Genomic DNA, 17,986 nt, shown 5'->3' on the forward strand with positions numbered 1-17,986 from the left:
AGTAGATGATGGAGATGAAAGGTAAATTCTTCACATTTCACTCTTTATTTGTCAGACAAACAGGTCTGAGGTCAGGCTCAGGTCATTTTTAATGAAAACTTTGATCTCACCACTAACAGCATCACAGTCTCTCCCATCTGGTTATACGCCGTCAATAATATTAGGAGTCAATAAACAGTTATTTGGAGATTTCTCTCTGTGATATGAACAAAAGAAGCTGATTTTACTTCTTTTACTCTACTACTATTGTTTCCTTCCAATGTAAGTGCGGACAACATATGGTGCTTTTATTGTGAAAGGTACCATCTGCAGATTGAGCGAAAAAAAAAAAAAAAAAAGACACTGGATGACAGGACAAAAAAAAAAAAAAAAGATGACTGCAGAGCTGCAGCCCTAATTCATGAAAAAAAAATATTACAACAAACCTGAAAATAAAAACATGAAAAATTATAATAACCTGACACTAAAATCCTAAGCAGAGCAATCTCCTCAAAAGTGATGAAACAGAAGCAAAATAATAATAAAATTTAAAAAATAAAAAGCAGAATTGTAGATTGAAGACCTGTGGTAAAAGTCTTTCTAAAAACAATTGTGTCACCAAAGAAATTAAAATAAAATAAAAAATAATAATAATAAACATAAAAAATTGTAATAACGTGACAGAAAATTCTGAGTGATCACCTAAAAAATACTCAAAAGTGATGGAACTGTAGGAAAAAAAATAAAATAAAATAAAATAAAATAAATCATGCAGAATTATAAAATACAGACCTGTAAAGTCTTTATTAAAAAAATGGTATCACCAAAAATCATGGAAATTTGAAGACTCCAAATGTGGAAAAACAAAATCCTGAAAAAAATTTGAGATGACCTTAGAAAAATGCACAGAAAAAGCGATAACTGTGAAAAACTGATGAAAAAATCATGAACAATGTTAAGACCTGAAAAGAATCCTGAAAATAGTAAAGATCTTAAAGTAATTACCTCATTACCACTGATGGCTGTAATTGAAAACTCAATTAAAACTGTTAAAAAATTGATGAGAAAAGTGATGAATTCAGAGCTGATCGAGGTCCAAAATTGTAGAACAATTTTGTGATTGCAGACCTGACACAAAAATCCTTATTAAAGTAATGTCCTTTGAGAAGGTCGGAAGGTCCAGGGAAGAGGTCAGACTTTGTTCCAGTCAGGAAAAATGCAGCCACCACTGTTTATTGATTTCTTGACAAAATGCTAAAAGAAACATAAAGAAATGTCATACTTGCCCTGACACTTTTATTATTTCCCTACAATATCCGAGGCACCCTGGTGGCTGTTTGATTTGAGCTTCCTGTGTTTGTATCTCCTGGTCTGAGGACAAATTACCTCTGCCGTCTTACCTGGGGATGAGAATCAAAAACCGGTTCCTGTTGAGAATCAATAAGAAATATTTTAATCCATCGATATCGTTAGCCTTTCTGCTTAAAGATTCCCTTAATAATTCTTTACACTATTCCGGAGCTGCCAGACCTTACGTTGACTAGTCTGCTACAGCTATCTTAGCTTAACAGATAGCTAACGTTTCCCAAGAAAACTCTGATTCAGGATTTTCAGCTCGAAGTTTACTGAAGAACTGAACTCACAAAGAAATGTTCATCTCTTTATTTACCAAACACAATATCAACAAAATACTGCTAGCTTGATGCTAACATGTACGGAAAACTGCATTAATATGCTAGCAGTTAGCAAACATCAGTACAACTTCGGCTTCAGAATAGAATTTAAACTTTTAAAGAAAAGTGAAGTGCAGGCTCATGGCTAGCTTCATAACTAAGGCAAGGTTCCAAACAACTTAGAATACTGCCATAACCACTTTGTGACACTAGATGGCCTACTTTAGTCAATAACATATTACAAATCAGTTTATGTCACATGATGTGTGTTTTTTACTTATTTCTGTGCATTTACACCCAGTGATATCCAGATCCAGTGACTAATTCCATTTTCATTTGCTCATAAACTTAATTTAGTGTTGTGACCCAGGAAACCTGTAAAGCTACTTCTTGTTCAGAGATTTTCACAGGAGGAATTGATAAGAGAATCAATAAAGAATCAGATTGATAAGGGTGTTGATAGCACACACTGTGTCTCTGTGCTTTAGGAGAAGCCCGCCAAAGGCCGGCTCTTCCACACACAGAAGAACCTGGCTGAGCCGGAGGAGCGCTGCGAACATCCATGGAGGGACCTCTTCCTCTGGGCCGTCCTGCAGAACCGTCAGCAGATGGCTAACTACTTCTGGGCGATGGTCAGTCTTATCAGCTTCTTTTGTCTGTTCACTTCCTGCTCCTACAAGCCCCGCTCTCTGTGGTTCGATCAATAGCAGTCTAAATGTGCCTGGAAGCTGGAGGAGCTGGTCAAAGCAAACTGAAGTGAGCTTCAATTATCCTGTGAGGGTTTGGAGTCTGGGAGCGCAGTGTGTGAGGCGGCTGTTACAGCACAGAGCAGGTGCAGGTCGGTCCTGCTGTGTGGAAATGTTGCTCCAGATAAAGAAAATGCAAACAGCCTGTTAATGAAGAGCTGGGGTGAAGTGAAAAGCCATCTTATCTACCAGAGCGTTATTCAAATGACAGTAATGGCGTCTCATGGGGCATCGAAGTCAACCAGAAGTAGGATAATGTGCGTTTTGAAATTCAAGATGAAGTTAATGTATGAAATATATCCTGTAATGACTCTCTATGAACAATCTGAATGACACCAGTCGACGGTAATTACTCGTTGTTTTCAACATGTTTTAATTTCTTTATTGCTCTTTCCCAAACTAAGAGAACCAATTACTGTAATCTCACAGGCAGTCACCCGGATGTGTCACCGCAGCGTCTTATCCCAAACGTTATCTAAAATTATGCTAATTGCATTCAGCGTGCGTGCATCCTCCTCTGCAAATCATTTTCACCACTCAGACACTGGCCGCTAGATCTGTGTTCGTAATTTGATTGTTTGAAGCATCATTCACGATGAAGGCCTCATCATAATTATCCTCGCAGGCTCTCAGAAGCTCAGGAAGCTGCGATGTGATATGTGCATACATATGAACAGAGGAATAATGATGTACAGAGGGATGTAAAAATTTCACTTCTTATTTGAATGAAGAGGCGTCGAGTCCAAAACAATGAGACTCAAAGGAGAGTCCTGGGAATTAGAGTGAAGCTCCATGTAAGTCACATTATTATTGTTCTCTGCAGTGAAAGGAAGCTTTTTTTTTTTAGGTTACATTTAAATATAGACCAGGGGTCTGCAACCTTTACTTTCATAGGAGTCATTAAGCCTCAGCTCACCTGGATTAAAGTCATTCAGGAGCCACAAAATCTACTCTGTCTTCACAATAAAGACAAAAAGGTTTATAACATGCTAAACAAAGGAACAATTATCTAAACAATACCTTTTTAAAAATCTTTTTTTTTTCACGTCTGTTATTTTTATATATATATATTTTTTTGATGGATTTGCCAATACTGAAGAAAAATCAGATTTTTTTTAATTCAAAATAAAAAAAATGAAATTCAAAAAATTGTGAGGGTTTCAAAATTTCAAAAAATTTGACAAATTTTTAAGAAAATTTGGAAATTTCAATAATTTGCACAGATTTTTTTTTTTTTTGCATTTTAAAATTCTACAAAAAAAAATTCCTTAACTTTTTGAAATTTCAAAAATGTTGACAAATTAAAAAAGAAAAATTGTTAATTTTAAAAATTTGCAAAGATTTTTATTTTTTTTGCATTTTAAAATTTTGCCAAAAAGAACCCTTAATTTTTAAAATTTCAAAAAAATATTGATAAATTAATTTTGGGGGGAAATTTCAAAATTTGGACTAATAAAAAAATGGAAATTTTAAAAATTAGCAAAGATTTAGTATATTTGCATTTTAAAATTTTACAAAAAATCTTAATTCTTCAAATTTCAAAACTCGCAAACCCTTAAAACAATTTTAAAATTTATTTTAAAAAATTCTAAAATTTCCAAAAATTTTAATTAATAGTTGGATTTGATAACATATGTTGATAATATTGCTGAACTCGTAACTTTTTGTTGTTTTCTAATGTCTTGCAATTTCAAGCATGTATATTAATCCAGTACATTGTCAGTTAAATGAATCCATCCATACAGAATTAAAATCAGTATTTTCTTCCAGATAAGTCTTTTTGTAGATGTAGTTATCTTCCCAGGGCTGTAAAACTTGAGGTTAGCCACAGGTGCATGGAAAGTTGGTGGGCTGTTGATGTTGTAGGAGGTGAAGTAGAGCGGTGGCAGGCTTTATTGACAGATGGGATGAAGATTTAGTTCAACTAAATGTTAACACAGGATTTTATTTAGTGTCAGTGTCTTTAATCATCAGTACCCTCTCTAAGAAAAATAGAAATTCTTTATTTCAGTAATATTTTTTAAAGCTTTAAGGAGCCACTGCAAAGGAGTCAAAGAGCTGCAGGTTGATACAGATTAAACCATGTGCCCTTTAACACCATTATCATCATGAGAATAACTAACCAGCGCCTGCCTGAGATGTGTGTTGGGAAAATGATGGACAGTCTACATTTCTGCCCCTCTGCTCACAGCTCTGCTCCCACTTATGTTCAGTTTGGGCTGCACATACACTATGCCAATTGAAGCGGATTCTGACCCAGTTTTTGAGGCACATGGCTGATTTTAAAGTCGGGCTGAATTCATCTTGATCACGAATCGTTTGCTGTGCAGTGTGCTGCGGGGAATGAGGGCCGATCAGCTGCTTGTCTCGGTCATGTCTTAAAAATCTGGGTCGGCTGACGGCGTCCTCTCACACAGTGAGCCTCCAGCTGATTCCCAGACTGCAGGACTTTCTTTTTCTTGGTTGCACCTGAGCATCTGGATGCAATGTGGTAATACAAAGAGATTCATAATGATCAGCCATTACATTATAGCCACCTGTTTACTGCCTAATGCGATCCAATACATCAGTCTAAAAATCTTACATCTACGGAGCTTCACCTGTTTTTTTCTTGTTTTTTTTAAATTATTTTTCCACATGTATGCAAATCCACAAATATGTGCATTTTCACACATGTGTAGACTGGTTTGCAAATACATATCTAGTCGTACGTCAAAGTGTTTATCTACAAGACCTGAAAATACACAGATAGATAGATAGATAGATAGATAGATAGATAGATAGATAGATAGATAGATAGATAGATAGATAGATAGATAGATAGATAGATAGATAGATAGATAGATAGATAGATAGATAGAATCCATCTGGGGGGGTTAGTTTGCCCTGAGCTCAGGCCGCCAGGCTCAGGCCGCCAGGTGGCGCTCCATAGTCTTCATGTTAATTTATGCACAAGTGTTTATTTTTCAGAGTAGTTGAGTTTTAATTTGTCAGGTTTGTCAGGTTGTAGAGTTAAAGCTCCAGTCAGTAACTTTCAGTTTGCATCATTTTTGGCGCCCCCTGTGGAAAAAATGATAGCGTTATCCCTTTGCTCATCTTAAATGTAAAAGTAGTATTTTCTGGAGCAGAGAGGCAAAAGATTACAAAATTAAGTTCTCACAATAAGGGATTCAGTTATCCTAGTATACAGACTCAGAAAGCTCAACTAGATATTGTTGCTGATTGGCACATTTGGCAGATTTATCGATAGCTCATCTGTTCATTTGACGTCAAAAAAAGTAAAGTTGAGAGGTTTCCCAGTCATGAATCTTTGTCTATCCTCATATAATGGATAATAGGAGATTTTAAAGCTGATACTGGAATATGATTGCATCAATGTAGGAAGATGCCAAAGCCAAGGTATCGCTGAAGGTATCTGGACTTAAAAAAGTTGGATCAGTGAGTATCCTCTCTCAAGATCCCTCTGGATGTTTGGGTTTTAAGCTGTTAGGAGTCGGGATGGGTATTAAATCAGGTACTTTTATAGGTATTGATTAAATTCTGTCTGTAGCACAGAGTACCAATTCATGTAAAATCAAATGGTATCATGTTTAAGTTCCTGAACACATCCCTGTGACTAAGAGGGAGTGGAAGAGTAGGGGATATTCCACGCAGGACATAAACACAGCATTGCATTAGTCCTACTTTAATGTTATACTCCCTTTCAGCAGACTGTCTGCTACAGTTTGGTGTTAGTTGCAGGTTTGTACGATAATTTGTTTCCTGACAGTGTTGAAAATGATGATGACCCAGTACATGTTTCACATTCCAGATCTTAGTATCCAGAATATTGGCAGGATCTGGATCATACTTTTACATCTGTCAGAAATTATGGTGACCTTGTCTTGTATTGTTTTGCAAAGCAATGCAACCACTTATGGATAAGTTATCTATCTCATAATGATAAAGAATCCTTTAAAAAAAAGTTCTGGATCCAGATGGTGATCTGGATCATCTTCAAAATGTAATCACTTCTTCCTTATCCCATTTTGAACATTTCCTCAAAATTTCATCAAGATCCATTGGTTAGTTTTTGAGTTATTATTATCTACCACATAAACACAAACAAAAGTACAGAAATGTGGTACCATTGAGTGGTAATACCGATTGTTTTGAATGTGAAAGGCACCAATCCCTAAAAAAGAGATGTCAGAAAAGTTACTACAGGAATAAGGGAACAGGATTTTTGCTGCTCAGTGTTTATAGCAACGATCCTTCGATGTCGACTCTTTTATCAGAATTTACCTGCTAATCAGGAATGAAAACTTTGACTAGACTGTCCTGAAACAGGTTTGTTTTACCTCACAGATGATATCCTCCTGACTACCAGTAGTTCAAATTTGTCCTCTGTGGAGGACATTTCTTAACCTGAATATCTTTGAATTACTTCACACTACTGAATAAACTCTTCATGCCATCTACAGAGGACATTTGGGGCTTTTCAATGATACCATATGTTAAAAGGCGGGGCTTTGGTACCTTTCTCTTTTCCATTAAGGAAAATGGCATCCATCAGTGGTAGTGCATTTTATGGGAAGAGGAAAAGTAAGTGTTTAAAACTTTTGAATGTGCAGATTTTGGCTTGAAATTTTGGTGGCATATTTTATATGGGACTCTTAACAACACATTTAAACATTCTCTGAATAATTTTAATGTATTTTAGCATTGTAATTAAGTGTTAAAAAATTGTCCTCTGTAGTACATTAGTAGTTATTTACTTCATTTTTTTCTGTTTTTTTCAAATGGAAAGAAAGGGACTCATTCTCAGAAGCAGAGATTATTTTACTGCAGTTGTTGATAGAAACTCAGATATTGAGTTGTCTGATGAAGATCAAGATGCAGAGGCAGAGGAAGATGATTCAGAGAGCTCTGAGGATGAAACTCAGGCAGGGCAAGCAGATGTCAGATGAAGTAGAACAGTCCACATCTAAGTCCAGTCGGCTCCAACTGTGGAGCAAAAATCCAAAGTACACCTTCAGTTTGTTTTGTAAGAAAGGTCCAAGAAAAGCAGAAGGTTTGTCCAGGTGTCAAGGCCCCTTTCGATTGCTGAGTACAACACCAACATGCCATCCATCTCCCAGAAATGGAGACAAAAACATATGCAGCAAGATGCCGCAGATCCGGCTGCAAGGGCAAAACATATTTAATGTTCACAAAGTGCAAAGTTTTCCTTTGTTTTTCCAAGAAGGGGAACTGTGTTTTGAAGTATTAAACCAAATAAGCACAAACAAGCAAAACAAAAAGGAAATGGACAGTTAAACTCGTTCTTATATCCTCTTTTTGCTGTTTTCTGATTGCCATCAAGGTTCAGTTTCACATTTTTGGCGTTCCAATGTCCTCTGTAGTAGACACATGGTATCTGAAAAATACAAACTTTTGTTTCAAAAAAAAAATATTTAGTATTCTAATGACCTCACAAAGATTGGGGAATCTTAAAAACTTTGTGATTGGACAATATTTTTTTTTCCTGGTAGTCAGGAGGATATGTTGTTGGAGTATTAACCCCTCCCAGTTTTCTGACAAAAACAACCTTTCACTTATGACAAACGTTTGCTGTGAAAAATGAAGAAAAGCAGTTTGTTCAGCACGTTAATCTGACACCAAACTCCTGGAAAAGCCTCGACAGAGACGAACGTGGGCTCCTGCAGCGTTCTCCACCAGATTAGCCCAGCAGAGGACACTTGTGTCAGGAACACCAGCACAAGAGTCATTGAACTTTGCATAAACATAAGTGTTTGCTTCGAATCAACACAAGAATCTCTTCTGCTGCGGACCGGACTGACCTGTGGGGTCTTAAATGTTTTGACCGTGAGTGAAGAGTGTTTTGGTCAAGGGATGGGGCTTAACACCAGCCCTGCTGCAGATTACTGAACCAGCTGCTCTCCTGTTCCCTGTTATTATGCAAAGCTACGCTAACCACCGACTGGCTCCTGTATGATTTTGCATTTGCAGATAAAAGAGTGGTTGAACATGTTTGATAATTTCCTCAAAAGTCTGCGTGTTTCAGCGTGGGGTTAATTATACAAGCACAGACAATCCGTGTCTTTAATCAAGCGAATCTGGGGTAAATTGGAATCAACAAGCAGAATCGCTGCTGCGTATTTTTAGATCAATCCACACTTTCAATCATGTCATGTTAAGTCAGAGTGAAGCAAACCAAGACTTGACGCTCTTTGTGAATCATCTCGACGCAGCAGGAGAAGAGTTGATTTTTCAAAGTGCTCTGAAAAAGAAGTGAAATCTTCTCTTGAAAGGAAGCGGGTGAGGAAACGACTTTTTGGAAAATTTTGAGCAGCAAATAAAGTGTGCAGGCAAAATGCGAAATAGATAACACATTGCCGGGACCTCCTATCACACTCCAACTAATTGCTGGCAATTTTTTGAGGCATTTCAACAACTACAACATCTAGGTGTTGAATAATTCATCACATGCAAATAAAACTGTTATTTACTTGGTAAAAAATAACAAAGCAGGCCTGTGGAGACAGCTGTTGGACTCTCAGGTGGGGATAATCGTAGCCTGATGATCTCAGTTTCTCTTGTTAAAAGGCAAAATAAAGCTCAGATCCCTCCGTCAGACCTTTTTCTTTCTTTCTTGGATCCAGCTTTCTTTTAATCCTTCAGGGCCCTGAGGCGGTTGCGGCAGCGCTGGCGGGCTGTAAGATTCTGAAAGAGATGGCACGACTGGAATCTGAGGCTGAGTCTGCGAGGAGTATGAAGGAGGCCAAGTATGAGCAGTTTGCCCTTGGTGAGTACAGGAGCTGCTCCACGACAAAAGCTGACAGCGCAATCAGGAGAAATAAAGGTCAAACATTGCATGAGGTGCAGTCAGGGACTCTGACAAGAGACAAAACAAATGGCACAGGAAGGGAGTGAAATGTGGATCTGGATGTGCAGGTTCCTCAGAGTTTTCTGACAGTGTGTGCACCTTCTCTTCCCTCTGTGACAGACGTCTTCGGAGAATGCTACTCCAACAGCGAGGACAGAGCTTACGCGCTGTTAGTGAGACGAACACACTGCTGGAGCAAGTCCACCGTCCTCAACCTGGCGACGGAGGCAGACGCTAAATCCTTCTTCGCCCACGATGGAGTTCAGGTAACGAGGAGACACATTCATAAGCTCCTTTAGCTCCAATTCTCCTTTTCCAGCAGCTTTTGTAAAATACGACGACTCTCCCCCAACAGTGTCAGAGTTTATGAATTTGATTAAGAGAGCGGGACATTTATTTCGCTGCCGTCTGTGAGAGAATACTGATTTACCCCGCAGCCATTTAATGCTTCAGCCATTACTTCTTTCAAAGTCACTTCACTGGATTCAATTCAGTGCACAGTTTTGCCTAAACATCTAGCAGACGTCCTTGTCATCACAAAGTCATCATTGAAAGTTAATTGGTATTCAATGTCAGCAGGAAAGTTTGCACGCAGAAAACTCCACAGTGAGGTGATATTTTATTTAAAGCACGGCTGGAGTAATATATCCGCTTTTAATGGGAGCCTGTTAATTGAAATTCAGAGTGTGTGCTGTGTTAGGAGAGTAGGGAAACTACAGGCCTGTTCCTTCTGGAAAACCACGACTGGGTCCTTAACGGAGCATCAGGTGTCTTAAGACGTCTGTGAGTGGAGAGTGAGGCAGGAAGGGTTAAAGGTGTCATATGAAAGTCCTAATGAGGAAGGAAAATAAGATTTTTTTGGTGTGAGGTGAGTCGGACACTGCAAAAACTTAAATCTTATCAAGTGTTTTTGTCTTATTTTAAGTAAAAATTGTCTTAGAAGTCAGACTAGCCCCGCTGGTTAGCTAAACTTTGAAATGAGTAACACTACGTCTCACAAAAAAAAACGCCATATGTCGATTTTTCACGTTGCTGTCAAGTGCAGTTTTTATTAATGTCTTGCTGAATCCAGCACGCCGTTAACATTAGCCAATAAAAAATGGATGCTTCACGCACCTCCTCTCTGATTGGTCTTGGCATCAAAAAGACGTCATCCTGTGCTGCGTTCATGAAAATGGAAACTTCAACTTCTTTAGTGGCTCATCGTTCGTTCTGAAGTTGAATTATTCGGCACTGAATAAAAAACGTCCCAGGCTGAAGCCCCGGATGCCCAGGCCAGGCGACACCTATGATGACGTAAAAAAATTCTACCAATTGAGCAAGAAAAATTTGCTTAAAACTAGAATAATGTCTTAGTACAATAAAATTTTCTCTTGTTTCCTTGGCAGATTTTTTTTTTTACTTGTTACAAGTGCTGTCAGACGATTAAAAAAAAAAAATCGAATTAATTACAGGATTTGTAATTAATTAATCTAATTAATCTCATTTTAATCTCATATCTGCTTAAAGTCCCAAAACAAAGAATTTGAATTCCAGGACATTAAAATTACATTTAAAGACATTAAAAGACTTTAAAAAATAGGGTGGGAATATATACAACACATTTTTAGGTACCCTGAGGCATAAGGAACACATGAACCTACCTTAACAAAATCTACACAGTCCTACACTTAAGATAAGCTGATTTGATTTTAAGGACAGTTTTTGCTTCTGTCACATTTTTACTCAATGTGGACTAAATTTTCACTGCAATATGAGCTTCTATACTTCTATGAGGTCAGGAGAACCAGGGCTAAAGGCTAAAAACTGTGAGGAACTATGTACAAAACACTTAATTCAAGTCTTGGATCAAAGAAAAGTGAAGTATTTTCAGTTTAAAATGCTCTGAACTCACAAACTGTTGCTGATTGGTGCAGAGCAGCCCCAAGCTGAAACATGACACCAGGAAGATGGAAGCAAATTTTCAAAGAATTCTTTAGATTTAAATACAGGACAAATATCGATCATTCAGAGCTTGTTTGATGCAGTAAAGAGTGTAGAATTATCTGTTTTTTACAGAATTGAGCAAACGGTTGATTTTCTGCAGATTTTCAAAAAGGACGTGTGAATAAACGAGACGTGGACTGTATCACTCTCGCTTCCCCCCTTAAAGCATGTTGCTGACGTCAGGTGTGATACATTCAGGGACCGTCGGAAATTTGAAAATCTGACGAGAACACCACTTTTTCCAAGTAGGACAAACGGTTTGTAAATACCAGACATTTGATAATAAGTGCGTCTTTGAACGCCCCGCGGGTTTGGGATCCAGATTAATCTGCGTTAATTTTTAAAACGAGTTAATTTGCGGTGTAATTGGTTAATCTAATTAACGCGTTAAAATGACAGCCCTAGTTAAAACAATTCAGATCCTCTTTAAATAACTTGAAATAAAACATTTTTTTCTGGACTGGTCAGGTGAATGTGGCTCATATTAAGTCTAAAAAGACACTTTCTACTGAAAATTAACAAACAAACAAACAAACAAAAAAAATATGGGGTAGGGAGCCCCTTAAAGGTATATAGGCAGAGAAAATTAAAAGTTTTGTTCTGCGTGCACATGAGATATCAGATAGCCAATGCACAGGATTTGCACAGGATAAGTCTTCCTGGGACCTGATAAAATATTGATATTACACGGACGTATGTGTTTAATCCCACATGAATCGACTGTGATTGTAATGTATAAAGTAAAACATCCAGGGCAAATCATTGAACATATTTTAAGACACACAGAGTCCTCTGATAATACACGAGAAACTTTCTCATGCGCACAAGTAACAAATGTTTTGACTTTTTCTGTCCATGTCCCTTTAGGAGCTCCATAGTAGTGTACATATGAAGGTCTACTACTAAGAGGTCTACCTCTTTAATGTGGTTCTTTTTAACAAATGCTTTGTGCTTGTGATGAAAAGGTTTTTCAAAATTTCAACATTTTTTGTTGTTTGCTAATTTCTCGCCACACATCAAATATTTCTGTAATATTTTTATCGTACAAATATTTATATTATGGATATCTTTATTTTTATTTTATTTCAACATAATTGTGAATTTATTTTTATTCTCTGTACAAAGTTATAATTATAATTTTTATTTTTGTTATTTATTGTTATTATAATTAACATTATTTTTAATTTTGTGATTCATTATTATTATTATTATCATTATTATCATTTTATTTTATTTTTTTATTACTACTTAAGCTCTATTTATTTTTCTTTTTGTAATATTTAGTATTTACAATAATGGTACAGAGAAAATGTGGTTAAACCAGAGTCAGATTCTTGTATTCCTGAGATATTTGGTGAATAAAGGTGATTCTGAGTCTGATATTTTAGTTACAGGTTATTAAAACTTTTTTAAAATTTGACAGTAAAAAGGTGTAATGCCACATTACCTTATAATAGTATCATATGTAATAATGTTATATATTTTCACTTCAACATGTAATAACGCTGCATTTTGTAATAAAATGTTTGAACAGGATATGTAATGAGTTTCAGCAAAGTTTATCACAAAATGCAGCGATGTTGCATAATAAAGTAAAAATGTGCAACAAAATAAATAATAAATAAATATGAATTAGATTAAAAAAATATTTTTATTTATCTTGATGGGGTGTTTTATGTCAGAGGGAGCCACTACGAGGAGGCTCCAGAGCCGCAGGTTGCAGACGCCTGCTCTCATGGATAAAATCCCAAAACTGAAGGGCAAAAATATTCCAAGACCTGTTGTGCCCTCTTGTGGTGAACCTGATTGAAAAGCCAGATCACTTTGTCCCTGTCCTGTCTGATATTAATCTAAATAAATCTCTGATCTGTCAGGCTCTGCTCACAAAGATCTGGTGGGGCGCCATGACGACAGACACGGCCATCTCCAAACTTGTGGTGTCTTTCTTCTGCCCCCCGCTCATCTGGACCAACCTCATCAAGTTCAGGTGATCAGCTGTGTGTTTGTGTGTGTTGACACCCATCACTCATGTCAGCCTTGAAGCAGAACTGTGTATGTGTATGTGTGTGTGTTATTTTTGTGTGTGCATCACTCTCTTCTGTGTGTTTCTCAGTGAAGAAGAGCTCGAAGGTCGAAGCAGCCGTGAGCAGTTTGCAGAGCTGGACAGTTTGGACACAGAAAAGGCTTTACTGCTAACTGATGACGACAACGCTCTGTGAGTCTGAAAACAGTCTGTGAAATAACAGTTCAGTAAACAAGACTTAAAGTCACAGCTGTAGGCTTTATTTTAGAGTTCTTAACGGCTAACTTTGTCTTCCTATCCTCATTATTTCAGTCGTACACATGCAGAAAACCATCGCTCTACACTTCATTGACAGTTCAGCTGCTTTTTATCCAGATCTAATTCAGCTTGAGCATAAAAACCAGATGAACTGCACTGATTTACATTTTAATTTCAGCTCACTAGAATTTGTCTTGCAGCCAATACATAGAGGAAGCTTTCAGTCTGAAACCAAAACATAATAAAAACACGTTGAATGTACCTGGAATGAATAAAAACATGCCTGTATGTTTGATATAAGGAGCATACGTCTATCATCAACATTTTATCATCTTATTTCAAGACAATATGTGGAAACATTCCTGTTTCCACTTAAATAGTGGGGTTCCATGTATGGCTTATTTCTCATTTTTATTTGATCCAAAAATCACCCTCTAGGGGGCGTTGACACCAACAACCCACCGCCAGCCTTAAGGAATATGGAAACTGTTTTGACAGTTGATCAGATTATCTAATCCAGACATAATGAGCATGTATAGATTTAGGATCAGAAAGAGCAACTGATAATTTTTGCGTTGTTCTGCGATGTTAGCCATGTTGTATTCAGTATCAGAGCACAACTTTAGATATTTAAAAAAAAATAATCATAGGTCTGTAAAACTTGTTAAAAAGGTGTTTTTTTGTTTAAATTAAATTTATTTTATTTTATTAAATTTTTTTATTTCTATTTTATTTCAATTTTTTAAATATATACATATATTTTTATTTATTTTATACTTTTATTTTTTATATATATATTTTTTATTTTTTTTTCCTTTATTTATTTTTATTTATTTTTCTAATAATCTTTATTAATGTGGTTAGTGGTTGGTCCACCATTAACAGGGGGGACTTTATGGGGGCTGAGATGCTTTGTTGTCCTTTAAAAAAATATATATTTGTTATCAAAATTTACCTAGAAAGAAATAGAAAAAAAAAATTCTAAAGGGCATGAAGTTTTTGTAAAATTACAGAATTTTCTTTACGTGCATTAAACAAAAATATTGTAAATAAAATACAACGAACACCTTCCCTTACTCACTATGCTAAGATAGGGATTAAAAAGAAACAGTTTCTTTCTTAGCATAGCTGCTGCACTGTAGCGAACAATAAAATCAATTAAAAATAGCGATGAAAATTGGCCGCCATCTTTGATTTTTGCCAAACCATAATATCCAAAACCTCAACATTTGAACAATAGTTGAATCCCTTTACAGTCCAGACATTAAATACCAAATGAAGTAATATTACACAGCACATTTAAGAAAATTAATTGTGGCAGTTTTAGAAAATGAATCAATAAAATGTTTTTTCTTTTTTTTTTCTTTTTCTTTTTGTCGCTGAGACCAAAATTGTCCTGAAGACCCAGAAAACAAAACTTTTGCATTAGTTTAAAATGACTGAGTGCCGAGGCAACTTGCTAAAGGAAATAGCCTATTTGTACTGTAAAGCTTTAGATATTCTGTAAATATATATAACTCTATTACTGTAGAGAGAAATAGGCCAGGAAGAACTCGAGGGTCTTTCCGCTCTTTTCTTGCAGAGATTCCACCCCCGGCGACCCGGCAGCTCAGAGCTGTGCTTCCGTCTGGTGGCGTTTCTTGCTCCGCCGCTGGCGCCGCTTCTGGAGCGCTCCTGTCACCGTCTTCCTGGGTAACGTCATCATGTACTTCGCCTTCCTCTGCCTCTTCACCTACGTGCTCCTGCTGGACTTCCGTCGACCCCCTCCGTACGGACCTGGACCTGCTGAAATAATGCTCTACTTCTGGGTCTTCACCCTGGTGCTGGAGGAGCTCCGGCAGGTAGCCAATCACAGTTTTTGTTTTAAAACGTGCACGCCGAGTGGTTTCAACCTCTTCTTCTGAGAGTCTACCATTTCCATGAAATATGTTTGCGTGACAGAGTCCAGCCTCACATCTCTGAGTAGGAGGTGATGTGAATCGCTTCAACGAGCTCAATCTCCCTGAGGTTTTAAGGATTCATGAGCTTTTCACCTCTCTGCCTGACTCCCTCCCACTGAGCCCGGTCAGATGAGCATGATCCCTTATTGCACTGATCCCGCTGAGCCTTCCTCCCTCGGGCACAAAAGCCCCAGATGAGACAGGCCTTCGCTGCTGCTCCTTCTGCTTGTTCTTTCAATGTTTGTCTCAGAAAGACCCCGAGCTGAGCAGAGTCATGGCACAGGTTTCTAAAAAAAGAGCCTCTGTGCCACAGGCGGCCCTGGCATGTTCCCCAGCCTGGGGTTGCATGCCTGGCCCTGAAGGAAGACGGCGCCGCAGGGGGCCCTGTTCTTAGCACACTTGTCACAGAACAAGGTTAGAAACCGTGGGTTTGCAGCTTTTTTAATCTGATAGATGATCTGATGTGAGGTGTGTTGAGGCAGCTCGATCAACAAATACATTTTACAGGCAGCGGGCTGCGACATGAGCTGCTGAGACTCAGGAACATGAGAACATAATGTACATATAACCTCTCACAGCATAACCAACCTGAGGTGTGACTTCTTCTTTACACAGGGTGAATATTTTTAGTGATTTACATCATAATTAAGTTTTAATAATTCAAGAAACTGCAGTTTCACCCTTTGAGTTTTGATTTTTTTAAAGTGGGGCTATTAATGCCTTAATTCAGGAGGAAGGACAGTCAGGAGCCAAAGAGTTCGGGGGATCATACGGTTGGGCAACAAACTAATAATCAGTTGCCTGAGTGGTCTGGTGGCATATTGCATTTACTCAGAAAAAAAAACGAACTTCCTGTTTTTACAAAATAACTGTCTCAAAACACATGATTTTTTTTTTAATTTCCTGTTTGTATGAGATTCGATCTCATAAAAAGAAGAATTCCCATGATGCTTTGCTGCATGATTGTTGCTGCATGTTTTCGTTGCTAATTAGAGGTGCAGAGTCAGTACAGGTAGGGCCTATTTTTAAGGTGTTTTAGCTAATAGTAACATGTTTTATGTTTCTTCATCGAGATGGCGGTTAAAAAATTTTCAAGAATTCCTTTACTTTTTCAGATTGCTGTTCTCATAAAAACAGGAACATCAAAAATATATATTTTCTGTGTAATATCCAAAAAATAAATTTGAAAAAAATAAAGATCCTCTTTTAGAGAGAAAGTATCTCATAAGAAAGGAAATTCAAAAAAAAAAAAAAAAATCCTGTTTCGTGAGATAGTATCTCATAAAAATAGGAAAATTTAAAAAATACTTTTTTTTTATGAGATGGTTATGTTGCATTGACAAGAGAATTTTCTTTCTTTTTTTTTTCTTTTTTTGGTGAATACGCCACCATAGTTAGGCCACCTAACTGGCATTACTTTACAAATTAATTCAAATTCATTTACAACGTGTCACAAGCTGTAAAGATGGCCAAATACATGTTATTCTTATGAGCGTTAAATATTATGTTGTTGTTTATTCTTGTTTTTATTACATGCAGAGAAACAACAATACAGAGTGTCTATAAATAAAATCAAAAAAATGCATTACATAGGCACATGAACAGATGGGTACGTGTGGTTACAAGACGAGGAGGAGATATTCAAATTTTTTAAAACTAGTTTAATACACTTCCAAATGGGCGCCTTTAGTTGCTTGGAGCACATCAAGACGGTTCTTCAGTATTTCTTGTTATGTTTCATATAGCTTAGCCTCATTGATATCTTTACCATAACCCTGTAGTTCTGCAGAGTCTGAGTATCTGACTTTGTTTCAATAAACTACGACACACATTGCGTCTTTTCTTGAGGAGCAGTAATTCATTTAACAGTAGGGGAGAACAGGGTTAGTTCTCACACTTTTTATAAACTGAAACAAGCAAAGAACATGAACATCTTTGATTTTGAAATATAATATAATATAATATAATATAATATAATATAATATAATATAATATAATATAATATAATATAATATAATATAATAAAATAAAATAAAATATAATATAATATAATGTAATGTAATGTAATGTAATGTAATGTAATATAATATAATATAATATAATATAATATAATATAATATAATATAATATAATATGATATAATATAATATAATATAATATAATATAATATAATATAATATAATATAATATAATATAATATAATATAATGTAATATAATATAATATAATATAATATAATATAATATAATATAATAACAATTCATATGTCAAGTACCCCCCCAAAAAATGTGGCAACCAACCCCAACTTAAGTTTCTTGCTAGCATCAAAGCTAACAACCCCAAGCAAGTAGTTAGCTTGCTAACAACTATCTAAGCAATAGCTGTCCCCATGCACTTTTTAAGGGTAACTGTTGTTTTCCTATATATATATATAAACTTGTGTAAAAGCCCAGAAAAAAATATTGTGGGGCTAAATATTTACACTCTAACATTAACAAAGAAAAAAAAGAAAAA

At 36.4% G+C, this 17,986-nt stretch overlaps 1 protein-coding gene across 2 annotated transcripts in view; it reads left to right on the forward strand.

Moving 5' to 3' along the window:
- trpm5 (transient receptor potential cation channel, subfamily M, member 5) overlaps positions 1-17,986 on the forward strand; it is a 48,032-nt gene that overhangs the window by 20,722 nt on the left and 9,324 nt on the right. For both annotated transcript variants that reach the window (XM_074665685.1, XM_074665686.1), the window contains exons 12-17: positions 2,141-2,284; positions 9,062-9,185; positions 9,387-9,532; positions 13,127-13,239; positions 13,366-13,467; positions 15,116-15,374. In XM_074665685.1, coding sequence (XP_074521786.1) covers positions 2,141-2,284; positions 9,062-9,185; positions 9,387-9,532; positions 13,127-13,239; positions 13,366-13,467; positions 15,116-15,374 — 888 coding nt within the window. The remainder of the gene's footprint in view (positions 1-2,140; positions 2,285-9,061; positions 9,186-9,386; positions 9,533-13,126; positions 13,240-13,365; positions 13,468-15,115; positions 15,375-17,986) is intronic.

This window comes from Halichoeres trimaculatus, unplaced genomic scaffold, assembly GCF_033239565.1.
Source record: "Halichoeres trimaculatus isolate MK-OKI-2021-1 unplaced genomic scaffold, fHalTri1.1 fHalTri1_scaffold_3, whole genome shotgun sequence".
NCBI lineage: Eukaryota > Metazoa > Chordata > Actinopteri > Labriformes > Labridae > Halichoeres > Halichoeres trimaculatus.